This window comes from Piliocolobus tephrosceles, chromosome 8 (assembly GCF_002776525.5).
Source record: "Piliocolobus tephrosceles isolate RC106 chromosome 8, ASM277652v3, whole genome shotgun sequence".
Classification (NCBI taxonomy): domain Eukaryota; kingdom Metazoa; phylum Chordata; class Mammalia; order Primates; family Cercopithecidae; genus Piliocolobus; species Piliocolobus tephrosceles.
Window position 1 is genome coordinate 119,328,708 of NC_045441.1, and position 16,766 is coordinate 119,345,473.

At 37.1% G+C, this 16,766-nt stretch overlaps 1 protein-coding gene across 2 annotated transcripts in view; it reads right to left on the reverse strand.

Moving 5' to 3' along the window:
* Positions 1-371: 371 nt before the first annotated feature.
* Positions 372-16,766, reverse strand: part of TMEM209 (transmembrane protein 209) — a 42,441-nt gene continuing 26,046 nt past the window's right edge. Inside the window, exons 10-15 of one of the 2 annotated variants that reach the window (XM_023207858.1) lie at positions 14,775-14,900; positions 11,561-11,658; positions 9,887-10,001; positions 9,694-9,791; positions 6,348-6,421; positions 372-2,206 (exon numbers count right to left, since the gene is read on the reverse strand). In XM_023207858.1, the coding sequence (XP_023063626.1) occupies positions 2,152-2,206; positions 6,348-6,421; positions 9,694-9,791; positions 9,887-10,001; positions 11,561-11,658; positions 14,775-14,900 (566 nt within the window). In that variant the 3' untranslated portion in view covers positions 372-2,151. The remainder of the gene's footprint in view (positions 2,207-6,347; positions 6,422-9,693; positions 9,792-9,886; positions 10,002-11,560; positions 11,659-14,774; positions 14,901-16,766) is intronic. The other variant, XM_023207859.1, reaches the window with a different exon arrangement.

Consider the following 16,766-nt stretch of genomic DNA (forward strand, 5'->3'; position numbering starts at 1 on the left):
ATATTAGTAGACATTTATTCATTTTAACACAAGGACTAAAAAAATTGCCTTATTTGCAGTGCACTGTCTTCCTGAGGGGTGAATTCAAATGAATCCACCAAAGTATTTTTTAATAAAAGCTATATTTAAGTACAAACTGGCTCAAATATTTGGGAAGAAAAGCTAATACAGGAAAGCTACCCAGAGTACAGTAATCCACACTAGACTTATTAATAGTATGCAAACAAAACATCTTTTTAAGTGTGTATCCCTATGTATATATTTATTGTAGACTGTATTTTTTTGAGTCACTTTAAAAATAAAATATTATGGCTTTGAATTTTTAGACTAAAAGCTAAGTCCCTAAAGAAAAAAAGACCTTTTGTCTTATGCATTGTTAAAATTTTTCTCTATAGTGCTTTTAATAAAGTATATGCAACTATATAGTTTAACAGCATAACAACTGTTATTCCAAGACATCTTCAGTAACTTTTGAAATAACAAATTTAAATTTTAACATGTTCTTATATTTAACATGTTTGATATTTTCTTCTAGAATATCATAGCAAATAAATATTTAACATACACCAAAAGTACTTAAAAGATAAGAAGCTCCTTTCCTTTGGACATCAACTTTTAAAAACACGAACAACTTTTTGAAAGACAGAATTTACAAAGACAGAACTGTACTGACTTGAATTTGGAATTTACTAATTACTGGTGATACTTTAGTGAGTTTACATATGTGTATTATTACTAGATCTTAAATTAAACCATACTGCATATAACAACAACAAAAAAATAATTATACTTCTCTTCCAGACAGTAATGACCATATATTCAAAGTCTGAGGCAATGACAGAATGGGATGCACATCTAATAATAGTGATATACAGTTCTTCAGAAAAGACTAGTTTCAGCTGTTTCCAGGTTTACATAAGATGATGGAAGCAGTCTCTAATATGTTAATCAAGAAAATATACGCAATTGCCAGTTACTACTTATACATACAGAAAATAAAGATGGTGAGTCAAATGAAACATACAAACTTGGTAACTTCTCACCCTCCAGATATTTTGAACATATTTTAAAAATTTAAACAGGATATCACTGTGATCTTAAAAAGAGAACTTTAAAAATAACGCATTATGGAATAGTAAAACTGAGCTGCTAAAACCAAAGTGGTAAACAGTTTTCTTGATATCCTCAGACTCTTAACTAAAACCCAAATTAATACTACCAGCTAAATTTAATCCAAGTGTTGACTTTTTAAATGTCAACACTGTCAAACCTCCTTTAATAATATTTTAAAATATATGTAAATTTAACACATTACTTAAAGAGTTAATCTCATTTCTTTGAATGTGGGCTTTGGCCTAACTTGCAGAATGCTGGGGAAACATTAAAAAAAAAAAAAAAAAAACCTAAATCAGCAATTTTCTTACTTTCTAAGTACTTACACTATTAAATAAAATAACTGAGGCTGGGCGCAGTGGCTCACACCTGCAATCCCAGCACTTTGGAAGGCCAAGGTGGGTGGATCACCTGAAGTCAGGAGTTCGGGACCAGCCTGGCCAACATGGTGAAACCCCGTCTCTACTAAAAATATAAAAATTAGCTGGGTGTGGTGGCGCATGCCTGTAATCCCAGCTACTCAGGAGGCAGGAGAATTTTTGCTTGAGCCTGGGAGGCAGAAGTTGCAGTGAGCCAAGATCATGCCACTGCACTCCAGTCTGGGTGACAGAGACCCTGTCTCAAAAAAAAAAAAAAAAAAAAAAAAAAGATTGAAAAACATTTTTTGTGGCACAAGGATCAGGTAGATGATTCTCATTTGGGGGTTATAATGAAAAAAAGACTCACAATCTATTTCATTAAGGATAATGGCACTGTTTTGAGTCAATAAAAATCTGAAGGGTTGCAGTTTTATAGTCACCTGAAATTTCTGAAAAGCAATATAAAATTAAAGGTAATGTCTCTTGATATAGAAGATACAGTACATATTTTTACAATGACATTTCATAACTGCTACATTTTTCGTTAAATCTAAAGAGTCTGTAACATACACACATGTGTATTTTATTTCAGAAGAGTCCGTGGCTCAGAGATGTTTAGTTTCGACTTCTGGTTCAGTAAAATAAAAGTCCAAATGTCTGGAATTAAATATATGACCTGCTACTCGCCAAAGATCCACAATATATTCACACCAGATAGACCAAGATTAACTCTCCTATAAAGAGAAAAAAATTTTTATTAGAATTGGTTGGCCAGGCGTGGTGGCTCAAGCCTATAATCCCAGCACTTTGGGAGGCCAAGACGGGCGGATCATGAGGTCAGGAGATTGAGACCATCCTGGCTAACCCGGTGAAACCCCGTCTCTACTAAAAAAAAAAATACAAAAAATAAGCCAGGCGAGGTGGCGGGCGCCTGTAGTCCCAGCTACCCTGGAGGCTGAGGCAGGAGAATGGCGTAAACCCGGGAGGCGGAGCTTGCAGTGAGCTGAGATTCAGCCACTGCACTCTAGCCTGGGCGACAGAGTAAGACTCTGTCTCAAAAAAAAAAAATCTTTATGATTAATACATGTTTAACTGATATTTAATGTGATATTGCAATGAATTATGTTATACATAGTTTATCAGGTGAATTCCAGTAAGAGTAATTACTTTCTTAGCTATGCTTAAAACCGAAATTTAGAATAAATAGATTTATGTCAGTAAACAAGAACTATTACACCAGGTAATAGCTAACAGAATAATTTTAACAAGCAAGATTAAAGTATCAATTACATTTAAAAGATGGAAGATATGGAGATGCTAGCCTCTCAGAGAATTGTATTACTTGATTTGAATTAGGAATTTACTAACTACTGGGAATACTTTAGTGAGTTTGCATAAGTGTATTATTAATACATTAAACTAAATCATACTGCATATAAAAAAATACATATACTTCTCTTCCAGAGAGTAATATGACTGTACTCAAAGTCTGAGGGAATCAGAGGGTTATAAGAGAAAGAAATTACTCAACTAACAAAATAAAAAAATCAATAGAGAATATCTGAAACTGAAGAATCAAGAGAGCTGTATACCTCTATTATTTGGAACTATGAGAGTAATAACAGAAGAAAAAGCCACTGAGGAACTACAGTCTACTTTGGGAAGCAGACTTGGGGAATACAGGGAATTGCTCATTTCTGTCATGAACTTTTAGCCCTCTATGACTTTTTAAATTATGAGAAGGTATTAACTTTGGTAAAAAGCTGCCAAAAATGCCCTTCAAAACAGTTAATTTCTATCAACTGTATTTTCCATTTCTTCATACCCTCACCGACCCTACACAGATAAATATCAAATCTGATAGAAAAAAAGTTAATTTTGACTTGTTTGTGCAAGAGTCTAAGCATCTTTTTGTGTTTAGGAGCTGTCTAAACACTTTATGAAGAATTCTTCCATGCCTTTGTCCATTTTTCTAATAAAATCATATATGTTCTTTATATATAACAAATATGAGCTTGGATTTGCTATGTTTGCAAACCCAATTACTACTGCTTATATTATAGCAGAATAATGCTTTGTTTCAGTTTGTCATTTAACTTTAAACTTTATAGTGTTTTTTCCCGAACAGAACATTTAAGTCACTGTGCAGTGAATTCTGTCTAGATTTTTTTTCCTTTTGCAAGTAGGACATTCATCTGATTCCTGCTACTGCACAAATATCTGGCATTAAATTGATAATGTATTTGGATCAATCTGTGGGTTTATGGTCATAAATCCAAATGGACTATATTTGAGCCACTCAGTCATTTATTTTAAGTTATAGGAAAGTTTTTAACTATTTGTTTTAGGATGTATTTAAAAAATTATTCATGTTCAAAAGGTTAATAATTTCTAAGCTTTTCCCCCGAGTTTAAAAACACTAGCTTTAGTCTAAAATGCTTAATTTTCGATATATAAGTTGCTCATTAAGAGAAGATAGCGCTTTAAAAATTGTATCAATTTCTTTTGGCCTTTCAGTAAATTTCATTACATTTCAGTAAATGAAAAAGTGCTGCTCCACTAAGCACTTTTTCATTTTAATGCATATGACAGACTGTATATGACACTCAAACCTCATGCTATCATGACAAACCATTTATGCATCAAAATACCAATTTGGATCCACAGAGGAAAAGATACATTTTCAATTAAAACCAAAAATTGTTTATTTATATTATACAGGTTAAGCACCTATAATCTGAAAATCCGAAATGCTCCAAAACCCAAAACTTTTTGAGTGACAACATGATGCTCAAAGGAAATGCTCACTGGAGCATTCTGGGGAGTTTTAGATTAGGGATGCTCAGCCAGTAATTATTGCAAGTATTCCAAAACTGGAGAAAATCAAATCTGAAACACTCCTGGTTCCAAGCATTTCAGATAAAGAATACTTGACCTGTATTAACAACATATTTATATCAAATTCCATATTCCATCTAATATATATTTATAACCAAATATTCCTAGACATTTTAGGGAAAATTTGACATGGGAGAATGTCCAAGATATACCATAAGACTAAAAATTAGGTCATAAAGTACTATGTTTGGATACAATACATTTTTAAGCAAAAGAAACAAAAACAAAGCCAGGTGGAGTGGCTTATGCCTGTAATCCCAGCACATTAGAAGGCCAAGGCAGGTGGGTGGATCACAGCCTGGGCAATATAGTGAGATACTGTCTCTACACATAATTAAAAATTAGTTCTAGTTTATACACTGCTGTGTTAAATACTTGTCTACTGAGTATGCATTATTTTCATAATTTAAAAATAAAAAACCCTGTTAGTTTAGATGCCCCACAAAAGTGAGTTTCCTAATCTTTCTAACAGGAAAAAATATATGATAAAAGAAGCTCATAGCTGGGCGTGGTGACTCACGCCTGTAATTACAGCACTTTGGGAGGCCAGGCAGGCGGATCACCTGAGGTCAGGAGTTTGAGACCAACATGGAGAAACCCCGTCTCTACCAAAAATACAAAAAATAGCCAGGCATGGTGGCGGGCGTCTGTAGTCCCAGCTACTTGGGAGGCAGAGGTTGCAGTGAGCTGAGATAGTGCCACTATACTTCGGCCTGGACGACAGAGCGAGACTCCATCACAAAAAAAAAAAAAAAAAAAAAAAGCGAGACTCCACCTCAAAAAAAAAGAAAAAAAAAAGCTAATAAATGTTCATATTTGTTTACAAATTTCTGTTCATGTCTGTTTTAATCTTTGCATCTAATAAAGACAGGAGCTTTGCTTTCTCTACAGCAGTGCTGTCCAATAAAAATACAATATGGTATGAACAGCAAATGCAAGCCACATAATTTTAAATTTTCTAGTAGATACCTAATAAACAGGTCAAATTAATTTTAAGAATATATTCCACTTAACTAAATCTATCCAAACTAGTATTTTAATATGTAACAAATATATACAATTTTTAAGGAGTTATCTTACTTTTTGGGGGCTATGTCTTTGAAATCTGTTACACATTTTACACTTTAGTGCACCTCAATTTGGACTAGTCCTGCTTCAAGTGTTCAGTGCCACATGGGGCTGGTGGCTGGACAGCACAGTTCTAGGACATGTATAAACTCTAAATTAGAGTTTACAGGATGCTATCTAAAACTTAAAGGTGCATGCATGTCCGAAGTGGAAATGACCACAATCCCTTCTGCTCCAAGCCCATCCCTTTGTTTTTTTTATTAGCCTTAGGTTACTTAGTATGGCAGAGCTGGACCCAGAACCCAGGTTTTCCAACTCCCAGATCAGGCACTACAAATATCCCTAGCTTTAGCTGGGGTCTACTTATTTCATATGTCATTTGATACACTAAAATTTCTAATCATCAAAATGAAAATACTAAAATTTTGAATTTCTTGCAATATGTGAGCTTTGTTACCAAGTATGTAAATGATTTCAACTGACTACTTTTCCATTGCAGTTAATGATATTATGGAATGGGTACCGACTCCGTCTCTCTGGAAGTGTAAACATTTTGCAGAATGCTTTGTGTCTGAAATGAAATGGCTTGGAAAAACACAGACTCCAGATTAAAAAAAAAATTTTTTTTTAAATGCCAAGAGTCTAATTTTTATCTCTCTCTGAATTATTCCTTCAGGGAACACAACTATAATGCTAATGACGTAGTCCACTTGCCTTTTACCAGTGGGTTCTGAGGAGGTAGCTAATGGATTGCCCAAAATAGCAGAGGTAGTTTGTGACAGGGCTGAAGCCATTATCTATTGTTCAATCCATAAATCTTCAGTTACATGCTGCTGCCTTCTGCAGAATCTTAACATTGGAAGAAAATCAGTAAATAACTACTTACGTTTTTAATGCGTAAGTACCTACCCAAGCATTCCTGACTCTTTGGTCTTTATGACGTAGAGAAACATCAACAATGTATGAAACATATTATTTCTGCCCTGGAACAAAGACAAAAAAGACAAGATTTAATCCAAACCAAAAAGATTCAGTCTGGTAGGTAAATGTATATCTTATCAATTCATATCCTACTAACTCAGATTTCCATACAGTTCAGACTTTCATTTATTGATTAAACAAAATACCCACGCTTTGTGCTAGGAAGTGGGAATACTGCAGTGAGGAAGACAGAAAGGATACATGTAATCAAGGACCTAAGAGCCAGTAGGGAAGGCAGACAGTAAACTAAGAATCACAACAAAGCGTGAGGAATGCTGTGAGAGGAGGTGCCACAGGAACATACGAAGATGCAGTGTCTGATTTACACTGGTTAGTGACAGAAGGCCTCCCTGAGGGAAAGACTTTTTTGTTTTGTTTGGAGACGGAGTGTCGCTCTGTCGACCAGGGTGGAGTGTAGTGGTGTGATCTCAGCTCACTGCAACCTCCACCTCCCAGGTTCACGCCATTTTCCTGCCTCAGCCTCCCGAGTAGCTGGGACCACAGGTGCCCGCCACCTCGCCCGACTAATTTTTTTTTTGTATTTTAAGCTGCAACCTGAAAGATGAGCAGAAAGGTAACATACTGGTGGCCAGGGGGCTGTGTTTCACACATGGGGAGAAACACTTACTAAGGCCTGGAAGAGCCTGGAGAGCTATTCTGAGGTTGGTGCCCCTGTACACTACACACACAGAAATGCTCTATCCCCCAAAGTAATGGTATAAACAAGTGTTGGGATAAAAAAAGGTTTGAGTCACACTTTAAAATATATCAGAATATACTTTAGCATATAAATAACATATTAAATATGAATTTATTTTATCTGCAAGGGAATACTAGGCAGCATATGGCTAACTCTAAAATCAAACTATTATATGTAATTTTTGGTCTGTAAAAACAGCTCCAAATTTAGATTTTCAATTTACAGGTTAACTTTTCCCCACTTACTCTGATTTAATGTGTTTTTAACTCAAGAATCTGAGAGAATGTATGATTTTTAAAAGATAATGTTTACACTATAAGGAAAAGGAAAAAAAACCAGATAGTGTTTAAAACAAAGACTGGCATGGATATTCACAAGAACTTCAATGGCCCAAAGTATTTACATACAGAGACAAAATATTAAACTTGAAAGAAATGAATATATCTTCCTGAGAATCTGATAGAGAGCACAATTTATCACTATAGCCAATGTAAAATTTCTCAGTAAAGATGCTGGTAACAAAAATAATTACAAAGGTTATCAACAGAACTGATGCTTGTAATCAAGAGTAAAAAACCAGGCTGGGTGTGGCAGCTCATGCCTGTTATCATCCCAGCACTTTGGGAGGGCAAGGCAGGCGGATCATAAGGTCAGGAGATCAAAACCATCCTGGCTAACATGGTGAAACCCCCGTCTCTTACTAAAAATACAAAAAAAAAAAAAATTACCCAAGTGTGGTGGCACGTGCCTGGAGTCCCAGCTACTCGGGAGGCTGAGGCAGGAGAATCGCTTGAACCTGGGAGGCAGAGGTTGCACTGAGCCAAGATCGCGCCACTGCCCTCCAGCCTGGGCAACAGACCAAGCCTCGGTCTCAGGAAAAAAAAAAAAGAGTAAAAACCTGTATGTGCCTGTAATCTTAGCTACTCAAGAGGCTGAGTCAGGAGGATAGCTTGAACCCAGGAATGTGATATCAGCCTAAGCAACACAGCAAGACTACCTCAAAAAAAGTAAAACACATTAATGGAAGTATAAATTGATACAATACCTTTATTATAAAGTAATTTGGTAATATGTTATTTTTAAAGTCTTAAAAATATTTTGACCTAGAATTCCACTTTTAGAACTCTGGGCTAAAGAAATGCAGATAGCTGTATGCATGAAGATACATTTTCAGCATTATTTATTTTTATTTTATTTTATTTTATTTTATTTTATTTTATTTTATTTTATTGAGACGGAGTCTTGCTCTGTCACCGAGGGTGGAGTGCAGTGGCGCAATCTCAGCTCACTGCAAGCTCCGCCTCCCGGGTTCACGCCATTCTCCTGCCTCAGCCTCCTCAGCAGCTGGGACTAAAGGCGCCCACCGCCAGCCATGCCCGGCTAAGTTTTTTGTATTTTTAGTAGAGATGGGGTTTCACCGTGTTAGCCAGCATGGTCTTGATCTCCTGACCTCGTGATCCGTCTGCCTCGGCCTTTTCAGCAGTATTTATAATAAAAAATTAGAAATACCCAAAATGTACAACAGTAGAAAATAAATTATACTAGTGAATTTTTTTTTATAGCCATTAAGAACTATTTTTAGGCTGGGCATGGTGGCTTATGCCTGTAATCCCAGCACTTGGGGAGGCCGAGATGGGCAGATTGCCTGAGCTCAGGAGTTTGAGACCAGCCTGGGCAACATGGTGAAACCCTATGTCTACTAAAATACAAAAAAATAGCCAATGGTGGTGGTGGGTGCCTGTGATCCCAGCTATTCGGGAGGCCGAGGCAGGAGAATTGCTGGAACCCAGGAAGCAGAGGTTGCAGTGAGCCGAGATTGCGCTACTGCACTCCAGCCTGGGTAAGAGTGAGACTCTATCTCAAAAAACAACAACAACAACAACAACAACAAAAACAAAAAATTTATGAAGATTTTTTAATAGTATGGAAAATTATGCTATAAGCTAATATTTAAAAGCAGATATAAAACTACATAAATCATTTTAGCCCATAAAAAATATAAAGAAAGGGCCAGGTGCAATGGCTCACACCTGTAACTCCAGCACTTTAGGAGGCCAAGGTGGGAGGACTGCTTAAGGCCAGGGGTACAGGACCAGCCTGAGTTAACATGGAGAGACTGTCTCTACAAAAAACAAATTGGCCAGGTATACTAGTATGTGCTTGTAGTCCTAGCTACTTGGGAGGCTGAGGTAGAAGGACTTCTTGGGCCCGTGAGTTCAAGGCAACAATGAGCTATGATCATGCCACTGCACTCCAGCCTGGGTGACAGAGCTAGACTCTGCCTCTAAAAAGAGACATAAGACCAAAATGAAATTTACCAAAAGGCAATATACCAAGCAAAAAATCAACAATGGCTGCCTTAGGTAATGGAATGAGTGAGTTTCCTTCTTATTCTTTATACTTTCCCAAATTAAGCACATATTACTTTTATGGTAAGAAATATATATGTATGAAACACATTTTCCCTAATTTAAAAAATTTACTTCTTCTATTAACATGAGATTATAATTTTAAAAACACCATCAAAGCAAATCACCCAAGACATTCTGTAACATCTTCTCTATATAGAAATACCTTTGGCAGGTTGTACACATGACGCTGGTAGATGAGCTCATAATGGGGAGGGTTGATGGCACTCTGATAAATGCAAAAAACATTCTCATTCGTAACATCTGTAAAGGAAGGAAATATGCTGCATTAAAAAACCAAACCCCCAGAGATATTTTGTGTGAAAATCTTAACACATTCTTTTAGGAGAGGTTTATACCTGGTTTATTTGGTGTCTGAACAAAGTGCTGAGAAGTAAAAGTTTTTCCGTCGGGATACTTCGGATGTGGAGGTAATCTGGAGTCAAGGTAGGTGCAAAATACATGCATGATGATCTGAGGATGAAGAAATAATTTTTTTAAGTCAGCATGAAAATCTAGCATGTATGTAGCCCTTTAGAAACATCTGTATTTATAACGATTCCAATTAAAAAAATTTTCTCTAAAGAATGAATGAGAAAAATGCTGTCAAATGGTTAGATTTTACAAGATAAAATCTGTAGAATAAAAAGATAAAAACACATACTTCAGGTAGCACACCTATTCTTTTAATTGAAAGTATTATTTCCTATAAAGATAAGGAATTCACTAATTCCTCTCCTAAATCATAAAGGAATTCAGTGTGTTTAAGACATGAAGCTAGGCTTAATTCAAATAATCTACTCAAAATTTAAAATAGAAAAAGATATTTGCCATCAAATCAGTTTATATTTTGAGGGGAAGGTTTCCTTTTCAAATTGAAAAAGTTTAAATACTCCAGCCTACAAAGTTACCATTATCTGTTGAGGGTAGGGGTGGAGGGTGGGGCTTAAACACCAGACTCCCATTCCCTACATATTTGATCTACATTTTTAGTTTTCCATAGCAACCCTAGAAAAGCAGGGCATTCTTAGTTTTTTGCTAAGTGGATCATTCATACCAACACAGTTAATAGCAAAACCAAGATAAAATACATTCAATTCTCAATCTGAATCTCAACATAAAACTTAATTTTCACCCGTTAACAGTCACTATAAAAAAAAAGAGAGAACATAATTTTGAAAAACTCGTAAGCACACAAGAACATTTATGTTCTTTGATCTCCTAAATATAATTCTAAGAGTCTCTCTTAAAGTGACAACCCCAAGAAAGCAATGCGCATCACACTATTTGCATGCTGTATTACTTAAGATCAAAAAACAAGTAAATATCCCTTCTCTACCAAAAGTGTCTCAAACTTTCAGGTTCACTATAGGAGAATAGTTAAATGACAGTGTGTAATAATGAAAAAATATCTAGGTAGGGGGAGGTTGAAGTAAAAAAAAACCCTAAATATTACAAAAGTGGAAGAATACATAATTTTACATACAGGAGAATTACAAAATGATAAAAACATTAAAAAATAGTAGCAACCAAGTAAAAGGAAAAAATACACAAAAATATTAACAGTGGTTGGGCGAACATGCTGATACTATTATAAATACCTTATTTTCTAAATTATTTTTTAATACTTATGATAGGCAAACAAAAACACATAAATCCAGTAACGGAAACATTAAACTGAAAAAACAAAATAAATCTAAGGGTCAGGCACAGTAGCTCATGTCTGTAAACCCGGCACTTTGGGAAGCTGAGGCAAGGGGATCACTTGAACCCAGGACTTCGAGACCAGCCTGGGCAAAAAAGTGAGACCCCATCTCTACAAAAAATTTAAAAAATTAACTGGGTGTGGTGGCTCAGGCCTAGTCCCAGCTACTTGGGAGGCTGAGCTGGGAGGAGCACTTGAGCCCTGGGAGATCAAAGCTGCAGTGAGACGTGACTATGCCACTGCACTACAGCCTGGGTGACAGAGTGAGACCCTGTGCCTGTCAGTCAATCAACAATAAATAAATGAATGAATGAATCTAGGGACTTACAGCAGAATCGGTGGGCAGGTCTGTATCCCACTTTCGTCCTTTGAAGTCACCACCTCTGTTCCATCGAAATGAGCTCATACAACCTCCCTGAGAGAGTTCTGTGGCAACAAGGTGAAATTTTTAAAAGCTAAGAGTATGCAAAACAGAAAAAAAAAAAGGCTAAGGGAATATAATAAGGGAAGCAAATCATTTTTAAAACTTGATCAGAACACCCAAACCTAAAGAAATATAAGATATTTCTTTTTTATATAAGATATAAAAAGATAAACATGTCCCTCAAGAAATCAGATAAATCCAAAATGTGGGATTTTAGATTTATCTGACTACTATTCTGGCTTCTTAAAAAAAAAGTCGATGGGTAGGGAAAATTTGAATATGGATAATATATTCAATATCAGAAAATTATTATTTTTTTTAAGGTATGATAAGGTATGATACCTTTTTTTAAGGTTTTTTTTTAAGATATTATGGTTAGGTAGGAGAATGCATGTTAAAAAGTACTTTCAATGTACTTTCAAATGGCACAGCAAGAAAAAAATGTGTGTGTGTATATATATGTAGAAAGAAAGAATCAAATATGTCAAAAGGTTGCTAACTATCCAATCTAGAACAGGAGAGTGTTCACTGTATTTTTTTTTGAGACGGAGTCTGTCTCTGTCGCCCAGGCTGGAGTGCAGGCAATGGTGCGATCTTGGCTCACTGCAAGCTCCGCCTTCTGGGTTCATGCCAGTCCTGCCTCAGCCTCCCGAGTAGCTGGGATTACAGGCGCCTGCCACCACGCCCGGCTAATTTTTTAATTTTTATTTTTAGTAGAGACGGGGTTTCACCATGTTAGCCAGGATGGTCTCGATCTCCTGACCCTGTGATCCACCTGCCTCGGCCTCCCAAAGTGCTGGGATTACAGGAATGAGCCACTGTGCCTGGCCCAGTGTATTCTTTTAAGCTTTTTTGTATATTTGATATAAAACCTTTATATACTTTGTATATATGTGTACATACACAGACTCTTTTTTTGGATGTACAAATACTCTGCTAACTGCAAGGCAATCTTGCCAAAAAACTCAAACATGAATTTATGGGAAAGAGAAGGGGTTATATAAACTACACCATAGGGATGTATTCAGCAAAACCCACACTATGGGAACCTCTACAAGACAAACAATCCAGTTCTTACGACAAATAAATTGCAAAGGGAAAAAAAAGAGGGTGGATGGGAAGCATATAGCTTAAAATAAACTGAAATAACCAATTGCAATGTATTACAATATTCGAATCCCAATTCAAACAAACATTGCCAAAAAATTATGTATTTTTATGAGATAGCTGGAAATTTGAACAGACTTAATATCTCATAACACAGGAAATATTAGGGCTAGGCAGCATGGTGGCTCACTCCTATAATCCCAGCACTTTGGGAGGCTGGGGAGAGAGGACTGCCACAGCCAGGAGTTCAAGGCTGCAAGGTCTACACACTCCTGCACTAGCGCCATTACTGCACTCCAGCCTGGGTGACAGAGTGAGCCCTGTCTCAAAAAAAAAAAAAAAAGAATATTAAGAATGATAATTGGCCGGGCGCGGTGGCTCAAGCCTGTAATCCCAGCACTCTGGGAGGCCGAGACGGGCGGATCACGAGGTCAGGAGATCGAGACCATTCTGGCTAACACGGTGAAACCCCGTCTCTACTAAAAAATACAAAAAACTAGCCAGGCGAGGTGGCGGGCGCCTGTAGTCCCAGGTACCTGGGAGGCTGAGGCAGGAGAATGGCGTAAACCCGGGAGGCGGAGCTTGCAGTGAGCTGAGATCCGGCCACTGCACTCCAGCCCGGGCGACAGTGCGAGACTCCGTCTCAAAAAAAAAAAAAAAAAAAAAAGATAATTGTGGCCAGGTGCGGTGACTCACGACTGTAATACCAGCACTTTGGGAGGCTGAGGTGGATGGATCATGAGGTCAGGAGCTCAAGACTAGCCTGACCAACATGGTGAAACCCTGTCTCTACTAAAAATACAAAAATTAGCTGGGGCATGGTGGTGCGTGCCTGTAATCCCAGCTACTCAGGAGGCTGAGGCAGGAGAATCGCTTGAACCTGGGAGGTGGAGGTTGCAGTGAGCCAAGATTGCACCACTGCACTCCAGCAGCCTAGGCGACAGAGAGAGACTCCATCTCAAAAAAAAAAAAAAGAATGATAATTGTATTGTGGTTATGTATGGTTGTATCAGTTTTCTAAAGGCTCAGTGGGGCACGGTGGTTCATGTCTATAATCCCGGCACTTTGGGAGGCTGTGGTGGGAGGACTGCTTAAGCCTAGGAGTTGGAGACCACCCTAGGCAACATAGCAAGACCCTGTCTCAAAAGCAGGGGGTCGCGGGAGGCTTATCTTTTAGTGATATACAAAGAAATATTTACAAATGAACTGATAATGACATGAGGGCTTGCTTCAAATAATACAGGAAGAAAGTAGATGGGGTATGGATAGGGCAGGGGCTGGCCAGGGACTAGTGATTGTTGGGGCTGGGTGATGTGTACAAGAGGCGTGTGTATACTATTTTGTCTAGTATTGTGTATGTTTGAAATTCTCCTTATATAAAATGTTTTAAAAAGTCATGAAAAATGTTTATTCCTGAACCCTGCTTTAACCTTAGGGGAAAGGGAGAACACTATAATATTTTCAAATTAAGATTTATGATTAATTTGAATACTATTTCAAAAACTTGTCTTAGTCATGAGAACCTTTAAAAAGTTTATCCAAATTTAAAAAAATTCTAACCTTATGAATTGCTCTGTAAGTAGAGAGGCATAGAGGGTGTATGGGGGTGTCAGGGAGGCTACATTTCCTGCTTCTCAAGTCAATCTCCTCAGAAGAGCACATCTTCCACCAAATAATCAGAATATAACAGAAATATAAGGAAGGAACTTATTAAATAGGAATTATAAAAGTTAAGAGAAATAAGGCTCAGCATGCTGGAACTATAAAGAATGTCTTAGTGGCACCCATTCTTACGAGTCTAAAAGTAGGAAATGAGTGAAATATTCACTGGAGCCCATTTAGCTCATATTTAAGTTTCCTACACAAAATAAAATTATTAAGCCAAAATTAACATGTATTTATAAGACATAAATTATACTTTTAATTAAAATGGTTTTTCCTTGTTAATCTGTACTGATAAATTCCAGTGTAGTAAAAGCTCTCATTTTTTCCTCTTCCAATCAATAATTACCTTTGATCCTTTCAAACAAGTATTCCTGATTTGGAGTAAGGTCTAGATACTGAACAATTGTGTTCAAAGTCGGAATGAGAGGGGCTTTAACCAGGGCGGCTTGTTTCAAGCTAGTAATACTAGCTTCTGTTAAAACAAAACACAGAGAACACAGATTATTCTAAAAGTGAGTTTCCAAAAGAACTTAAAATGCTCTTCTCATGTGTTCATATAGCTGGTTCCTCACTGCCTTCAGGTCTTTATACAAGTCAATGACGTCTCCCCTGACCACCCTACCTCAAATATCACCCCTCCTCTCTAAACATTAGGAACACTACCCTCCTGTGCCTTTTTTCTCCTTAGCACTAACCACTGTCCAATGTACTGTTTTTCTTTTTCTCTTTTTGTTTTTTGAGACAGTGTCTTGCTCTGTCACCCAGGCTGGAGAATAGTGGCACAATTACCACTCACTGCAGCCTCAATCTACTGAGCTCAAGCAATCCTCCCACCTCAGCCTCCTGAGCAGCTGGACTACAGGCACATGCCACCACACCTGGTTGACTTTTTTTCTATTTAGTAGAGACAAGGTCTCACTATATTGCCTAGGCTGGTCTCAAACTCCTGGGCTCAACCAATCCACCAATGCTGGACTCCCAAAGTGTTGAGATTATAGGCGTGAGCCATTGTGCCTGGCCCAAAGTACTTTATCTTTTTTATTGTCTATCTCATCTACTAGAATGAAAGCTTAATGAAGGCAGGGATTTTGGCCATTTTGCTCACTGCTGTATCCCCCAATGCCTAGAATAGTATTAATACTTGGCACAGATTAGGCACTCAATGTGGAAGGAATACATGAAAGAAAGCAGTAATAGTTCATCTTAATTTGCACTATCTATATTACCTACACCCATTCCTGGCAAGGTAGCCAGATTTACACCTGCAACATCCCCTCCCCTTCCCCAGAGAAGCAGCCAAACCGATTTTGGCAAATCTATAAACAACTAATATACAGAAAATTTTATAGGACATGTATAAAAAGACACACAATCATTTTCAAAATAAGTTGAATTAGAAGTTGCCCATTATGGCAGGACAAGCAGAAGCTTTTTATAGTAGTGATTTCTCTTATCATATCCTGCAAGATAATTATGCATAGAAATTTAAAAAGCAATTAAAAATTTCAAAATATCCAAACTTACTAGCAATATCCAATGTTAGGAAAAGCATTCTTATATGTGTCATGGTTGCTAAAGTACAAACTGGTATAGGCTTTTTGAAGAGATGTGTATCTTCTAAACCTTAAAATATGTCCAGATGCATTGGCTCATGTCTGTAATCCTGCACTTTGGGAGGCCAAAGCGGAGGGATTGCTTGAGCTCAGGAGTTCAAGCCCAGCCTGGGCACCCCGTCTCTACAAAAATACAAAAATCAGCCAGGTGTGGTGGTGTGTGCCTGTAGTCCCAGCTACTTGGATGGGCTGAGGTGGGAGGATCTCTTGAGCCCAGGAGGCTGAGGCTGTAGCGAGCCATGACAGCACCACTGTATTCCCTCTTGGGCAAAAGAGCGAGACTGTCTTTTAGAAAACAACAACAACAACAACAAATCTTAAAATATTCATACCTACTGACACATAACTCTACTTCTAAGAAATTATCCTAAAGAAATAATTACAAATGTACACAAAGATTTAGGTAAGAGGATATTCACTGCAGCATTAATAGTAAAGGTAATTATTTAATAACTAAGTTACAGTATATATATTTTAGGCAATTTATATGGTACCCTAAAATTTTACCTTTAGCAGATAAGAAAGTTGATGGAAAATTGCTATTATTACATAGTCTTTATGCTTTATACAACTTCGTGATTAATATCTGCTAAGAGTCTTGGTCTTATATCTAGAATATAAAGAAAACATCTACCACTCAACAAAAAGACAACCAAATTTAAAAACGGGTAAAGGAACCAAAAAGACATTTCTTTTTTTTTTTTTTTTTTTTTGAGACGGAGTCT